At 61.3% G+C, this 6,832-nt stretch overlaps 1 protein-coding gene across 1 annotated transcript; it reads right to left on the minus strand.

Moving 5' to 3' along the window:
• Window positions 1-5,445: 5,445 nt before the first annotated feature.
• On the minus strand, window positions 5,446-6,515 carry CUNH19orf53 (chromosome unknown C19orf53 homolog). Its single transcript, XM_066570562.1, has 3 exons — window positions 6,382-6,515; window positions 6,109-6,164; window positions 5,446-6,027 (listed from the first exon to the last, which is right to left on the minus strand). The coding sequence occupies exons 1-3, from the start codon at window positions 6,470-6,472 to the stop codon at window positions 5,887-5,889; spliced, it is 288 nt and encodes a 95-aa protein (XP_066426659.1). The 5' UTR covers window positions 6,473-6,515; the 3' UTR covers window positions 5,446-5,886.
• Window positions 6,516-6,832: the final 317 nt, after the last annotated feature.

The raw sequence follows: 6,832 nt of genomic DNA on the forward strand, positions 1-6,832 counted from the left end.
AATTCCCGCATTCCGGGCGGCGCCGCTGCTTTTTCCCTTTTCCCCACTCCCGTTTTGGGGCCGAAGGTGGGAATTATTTGGGAAATTCGGGAAATTTGGGAATTTTGGCACCGGGCACCCCCCCCAGAGCCCCCCCCATTCCCCGCCCGGTGCCGCCCCCGCCCGGGGCCGCGGGAGCCGGAGCCGGTCGGGGCGGCCGAACCGGCACCGCCCTGGCGCCGGGGGGGGCACCGGGAGGGGCCCCCAAAACCGGGGAGGGGCCCCCAAAAACCGGGGAGGGGCCCCCAAAACCGGCACCCCCCCAAAAACAATAAACCAGAGGGGAACACCCCAAAATTTAGCGCGGAGGGGGGGGGGGGGTCCAAATCCCGGGACCCCTCCCCGGACCCCTCCCGGCCTCGTGGCGCTGCCGCCACCTCCGGTACCGGCGACACCGCTGACTGTCGCGATAGTCGCGACCCCCCCGGTGTGGAGATGGGGTGGGGGCGCCCCTCAAACCCCCCCGGACCCCCCCCCCCCCGCCCCCGGTGCCGCCGCCGCTGTTTACCCCCATTTTTTGGGCCGGTTCCACCCGATTCCCTTTGAAGTCGCCCCGTTGTCGTGACGACGCTGATGTCACGACAGGGCGGGGCCTCGTGGGTCGCACATGGCGCCTGCAGAGCCCCGGGGACATCGGGGACAACCGGAGAGGCCACCGGGCACGGCTGGGGGGGGGGGACAAGCGGGGGTGGCACCGAGGGGACACCGGGGACGGGCGGGGGGGGGGGGGGGGACACGCGGGTCGCGACACCTCGGCGACATCCAGGGGGTCCTGGAGGGGCTGGGACAGCGAGGGGACAGCGAGGGGACAGCGAGGGGACGCTGGGGACGTGGCACGGGCCGGGGCTGGGCTTGGGGACAGCCACCAGAGCCGCGTCCCGCTGTGGTGGCCTCAAAGCCGTCCCGGTTTTGTGTCCCCAACTTTGTCACCGTGCGGCGTCCCCGAGCCTGTCCCGGTCCTGTCCCGGTGCCAGCGTCCCCTCTGTGTCCCCTCTGTGTCCCCATCCCATCTCCACATTGGGTCCCCTAGCCCGGGACCCCCCTGGACACCCCCAAAAACACCCGGAGAGCCCCAAAAAAATACCCGGAGACCCCAAAAAAACACCTGGAGATCCCCAAAAAACCACCTGGAGACCCCAAAAACACACCCAGAGACCCCCAAAAAACACCCGGAGATCCCAAAAAAACCACCCGGAGATCCCCAAAAAATACCTGGAGATCCCCAAAAAAACACCTGGAGATCCCCAAAAAACACCCGGAGATCCCCAAAAAAACACCCGGAGATCCCCAAAAAATACCTGGAGATCCCCAAAAAAACACCTGGAGATCCCCAAAAAATACCTGGAGACCCCCAAAAAACACCTGGAGATCCCCAAAAAACACCTGGAGATCCCCAAAAGAACACCTGGAGACCCCAAAAAAACACCCGGAGACCCCCAAAAAACACCTGGAGATCCCCAAAAAACACCTGGAGATCCCCAAAAAAACACCCGGAGATCCCCAAAAAACACCCGGAGATCCCCAAAAAACCACCCGGAGATCCCAAAGAATACCTGGAGATCCCCAAAAACACCCGGAGACCCCAAAAAACACCCGGAGACCCCAAAAAAACACCCGGAGATCCCCAAAAAACACCCGGAGACCCCCAAAAAACACCTGGAGATCCCCAAAAAACACCTGGAGACCCCCCTGGATCGCTCCCAAAAACACCTGAAACCCCCTCTGGGACCCCTAAATACACCTGGAGACCCCCAAAATGACCTGAAACCACCCAAAAACACCTGAACACCCCCCCCCCCCCGCACCCCCCCCCCCAAAACCACCTGGAGATCCCCCTGGATCCCCCCAAAATTCCTGGAACGCCCCCTGGACCCCCAGAACCACCTGGAGACCCCCTTGGACCCCCCCCAGAAACAGCTGGAGCTCACCTGGAGATCCTCCAGAACACCTGGAGAGCCCCCCCCAAACAGCTGGAGACACCCCCCAAAACACCTGGAACCCCAAAACCACCTGGAGATCCCCCTGGACCCCCCCAAAAAACCTCTGAAGACCCCCCTGGACCCCCCCCAAAAACAGCTGGAGACCCCCCCAAAATGACCTGAAACCACCCAATAACACCTGGAGACCCCCCTGGACCTCCCCAAAACCACCTGGAGACCCCCAAAACCACCTGAAGACCCCCTTGGACCCCCCCAAAAACACCTGGAGACCCCCAAAACCACCTGAAGACCCCCAAAAAACACCTGGAGACCCCCCCAAAAAACACCTGAACTCCCCCCCCTGGATCCCCCAAAACACCTGAAGACCCCCCCCCAAAACCACCTGGAGACCCCTCCCCACACACCTGGACCCCCCCAGGTGAGACCCCCCCCCCCCTCATTTCTCCCCCTTTCCCCCCACAGGTGCCCCCCCCTCGCTCGGACGCCACCGCGGGAGCACCGGGACCCTCACCTTGAGAGGGGGGGGGAGGGTCCCCGACCCCTCCCCCCACCGCCCCTCCCCCACCATTGGCGGGGGGGGGGTCCGAGCGCCCCCCCCTCCCCCCCCCACCCCGCTGCCGCCCGCCGGGGTTCCTGGCTTTGGGATTTTTTACCTTTTCAGCCCAAAATCACATTGCCAGGGATTTCCAACGGGCCCCAGCCCCCACCGCCTGCCCGGGGAGGGGCACTTTCCGTTCGGTTTCTTTTATTTTGGGGAGGGGGGCGATTTTTTTGGTTTATTTTTGGTTTATTTTTGGTTTATTTTGGGTTTTTTTGGGGGTGTTTTTGGGGTGTTTTTGGGGTGTTTTTTGGGGTGTTTGGGGGGCAGGGCTTAGCCCACCTGTGAACAGAGTCCAGCAGCGCCGTGTTCACAGTGGCTAAGTTCCGCCCCCCGCCCCCTTTTACCCGCGTTGAGGGACGACCCCTCCCCAAAATAACAACAACAACAACAACAACAAAAAATTCGAATTTTTAAATTTTAACCGCCCCCCCCCCCCCCACCCGCTTAGAGCTCCAGGATGGCCCTAAAAACCTTGAATTTCAGCCCGAAAATTCGCAGTGTCACGACACGATGGGAACACACACAGGACCCCCCCCCCTCCCCGCTTTGTGGGACCCAAAAATTGAAAATTAATTAAAATTTTAGGCGGCCCCACCACAAAAAAAAACCCGCTTAGAGCTGCGGGATTAGCCCTAAAAACCTTGAATTTCACCCCAAAATTCAGAATGCAGCGGGATGGGGGAATCATAGGAACCCCGTCACCACACACACTTTGTGGGACCCTTCCCCAAAATAACAAAAATTGAAGATTAATTAAAATTTTAGGCGGCCCCGCCACAAAAAAACCCCGCTTAGAGCCGCGGGATTAGCCCTAAAAACCTTGAATTTCACCCCAAAAATTCAGAGTGTCGCGACATGATGGAATCACAGAACCACCCACCCCCAAAAAAATTAAAATTAAAATTTTAGACGCTCCCCCCCCCCCCAAAAAAAGCCCCTTAGAGCTCCAGGATCGCCCTAAAAACCTTGAATTTCCACCCCAAAATTCAGAGTGCAGCGGGAGGAGGGAATCACGGGACCCCTCCCCGGTTTGTGGGACCCCTCTCCAGTTTGTGGGGACCCCTCCGCGGTTTGTGGGACCCCTCCGCGGTTTGTGGGACCCCTCCCCAGTTTGGGGACCCCTCCCCAGTTTGGGGACCCCTCCCCGGTTTGTGGGACCCCTCCCCGGTTTGTGGGACCCCCGGGCGCCCCCGGGCGCCGCCCCCGGTGCCCGCTGAGCTGATTTGCAGTTGCTTTGCATAAACTGGCTCAGTTCAGCAGGAACAGGGGTCGGGCCCCCGCACCCCAAAAACCCCCCCGGGGGTCCCCAATTCCCCAGGAGACCCCCCCTGCCCCCCTCAAATAAAGACCCCTCCCCAAAAATTCCTTCTGTCGATCCCTGAGCTCACCCAGGCCCCCAAAACCCCAAAAATGAGGGGGGGGGGGGTCACAGGATTTTGGGGGGAATTTTGGGGTTTCTTTTTTTTGAGGGGGAGACAGGGATTTTTGGGGGAATTTGGGTTTTTTTGGGGGGGAATTTGAGGTTTTGGGGGGGAATTTGGGGTTTTGGGGGGAATTTGGGGTTTTTTTTTGGGAGGATCCAGGGTTTTTGGAGGGAATTTGGGTTTTTTTAGGGGGAATTTGAAGTTTTTGGGGGGAATTTGGGTTTTTTTTGGGGAGGATCCTGGGATTTTTGGGGGGAATTTGGAGTTTTTGGGGTTTTTTTGTTGGGGGGTCCAGGGTTTTTTGGGGGGAACTTGGAGTTTTTGGGGTTTTTTTTGGGGGGGATCCGGGTTTTTTGGGGGGGTAACTTGAGTTTTTTTGGGGGAGGGGGGGATCCCGGGGTTTTTTTGGCGGGAATTTTGAGTTTTTGGAGTTTTTTGTGGGGGATTTCGCTGTTTTTCCCTCTCTCCCCCCCTTTCCCGGTCCCGGGCGAGCCCCGGCGGCTCCGGGTGAGTCACGGGAGGATTTTTGGGGGGGTCCGGGGGGGGCCCCGCCCCACGAGAGGCCCCCGGAGGGGGAGGGGAGGGTTCGGCGCGCAGCCCCTCCCCCAACCGTTCCCTGTTTGTTTCCCAAAATAAACCCGGCGGCGCCGATTCCAGGGAATTTCCCTGACGTCATTGGGGGCGTGGTTTCGCCTTTTGGCCACGCCCTCGAAGCGGTCACACCCATGGTGGGGGGAGGGGAGGTGCCACACGTGGATTTGCCCCGCCCCAAAAAAAAGGGCGCGGTGCCTTTAAGGAGTGGCCACGCCCTCGCTGCGCTCCTATTGGTTGGCGCGGTTTCCTCTGCTGTCAATCAGCGCGGGGCGGTGCGAGCTGTCAGTCAAAGCGCGGGTGGCCAATCAGAGTGGGTGGGGGCGGAGCCAAGGGAAGGGGCGGGGTTTGGGGTTCATTCATAAAGTTGGGGAAGCGGCGAGAAACGGGAGAGGGGCGGGAGGGCCCCAAACTCCCCGGGAACCCGCCGAGACCCCCGGGAATGCACCGAGGGCACCTCCAGACCCACCGGGAGCGCCCCAAAGCCCCGGGACCCCCCCCAGACCTATCGGGAACCCTCCCAAGAACCCTCTGAGAGCACCCCCAGACCCACTGAGACCCCCAGGAATGCATTGAGACTCCTCTGAGAGCACCCCCAGACCCATCGGGACCCCCGAGACCTCCCCCAAGATACTGAGATCCCCCCCAGGAGCCTCTCAAGGACCCACAGGACCCCCAAGAACCCCCTGAAGACACCGGGACCCCCTTGGGGACCCAGAGACCCTCGAGACCCCCGGGACACCCTCAGGACCCACCCAGATCTTCACTCCCCCTCCCCAAACATCCCCTCCAGGAGTTCCCCAATCCTTTCTGTGACCCAAAAAAATCAAACACAGCCCGTAGGGGTGGGCAGGATATAAAAAATCTCTTTTATTACTTACTGGCAGGCTGAGAACAGCCTGGACACTCCCAAATCCTTGGGGGGCTCAAGGGGGGGGGGGTCAGGGGTTATTCCTGGGGGTTTTGGGGGGCTGAGAGAAGCCCAGACTCCCCCAGACCCTTGTGGAGCTCATTGAGGGCGGGTTCAGGGGTTGTTATCAGCCAGGAGTCCCCCAAATCCTTGCACAACTCACGGAGGGGGTTTCAGAGGTCGTTCCCTGGGGATTTTGGGGGGTTCAGGGGTCATTCCCTGGGGATTTTGGGGGGTTCAGGGGTCATTCCCTGGGGATTTTGGGGTTGTTCTCAGCCCAGCCTCCCCCAGACCATTGTGGAGCTCAGCAAGGGGGTTCAGGGCTCGTTCCTGGGGTTTTTGGGGGGGTTTCAGGTCTCGTTCCCCGGGATTTTAAAGGTCTCAGCCGCGGCCCTTCTTGGCTCTGTCCTTGTCCTTGCCGGCCTTGGGCGCCGTGACCAGCGCCAGCTTTTTGGGCAGCGCTCCCTGCGCTCGCTGCACGGTCTCCTGCTCGATCCGCATCCGGATCCCGACCTCCAAGCGCTGCCAAAACATCGGGGAAGGGGTGAGGGGGAGCACGGCGAGACCCCCCCTGCCCCAGCCCCTTCAGGGACCCCTCCTCACCTTCTTCAGCTTCTGCTGCTGGATCACGCGGAGCTTCTTGGGGGCGATGGTGCGGCCTGCGGGGAGCGAGGCTGCCGTGAGACCCCCGGAGAGCTGAGACCCCTCAGGAGGGCACCGGACACCCCCCAGGGCTCCACCGGGACCCCCCCGCCCAACCGGGCCTCCCTCATAGTCCCAATGCCTGAGGCCTGGTCCCGCCCTCACTCGGGGATCCACGGAGGGACCACGGGACCGGCCTCGGCCGCGTTCCCCGGGCCTTGGGAGCCTCCGCACCTCCTTTCCGTGGGCCCCGAGTGCTCCGGGCCGCCGCTGCCGCCGCCGCTTTAGGGCGCTTGGCCGCGGCCTTGGGGCGGCCCTGCGCCATGGCGGCCGTGAGGGAGCGCGGGGCATGCTGGGATATACGGGGGCGGAATTTCCGCAAGGGATGTCGGGATATAGAGGGGCCTTGCTACCGCAAGGGATGCTGGGATATACCGGGGCATTGCTGCAAAAGGTGCCGGGATATACCGAGGCGAAAATGCCGCAAGGGCTATCGGGATATACCGGGGCGGAAATGCCGCAAGGTGTGCTGGGATATACCGGGGCAATATTGTCGCAAAGGTTGTCGGGATTTATCGAGGCGCTACTGCCGCAAAGGATCTCGGGATGTACCGGGGCGGAAATGCCGCAAAGTATATTGGGATATACCGGGGCGGAAATGCCGCAAGCCATGCTGGGATATACC

This window comes from Molothrus aeneus, unplaced genomic scaffold (genome assembly GCF_037042795.1).
Source record: "Molothrus aeneus isolate 106 unplaced genomic scaffold, BPBGC_Maene_1.0 scaffold_30, whole genome shotgun sequence".
Classification (NCBI taxonomy): domain Eukaryota; kingdom Metazoa; phylum Chordata; class Aves; order Passeriformes; family Icteridae; genus Molothrus; species Molothrus aeneus.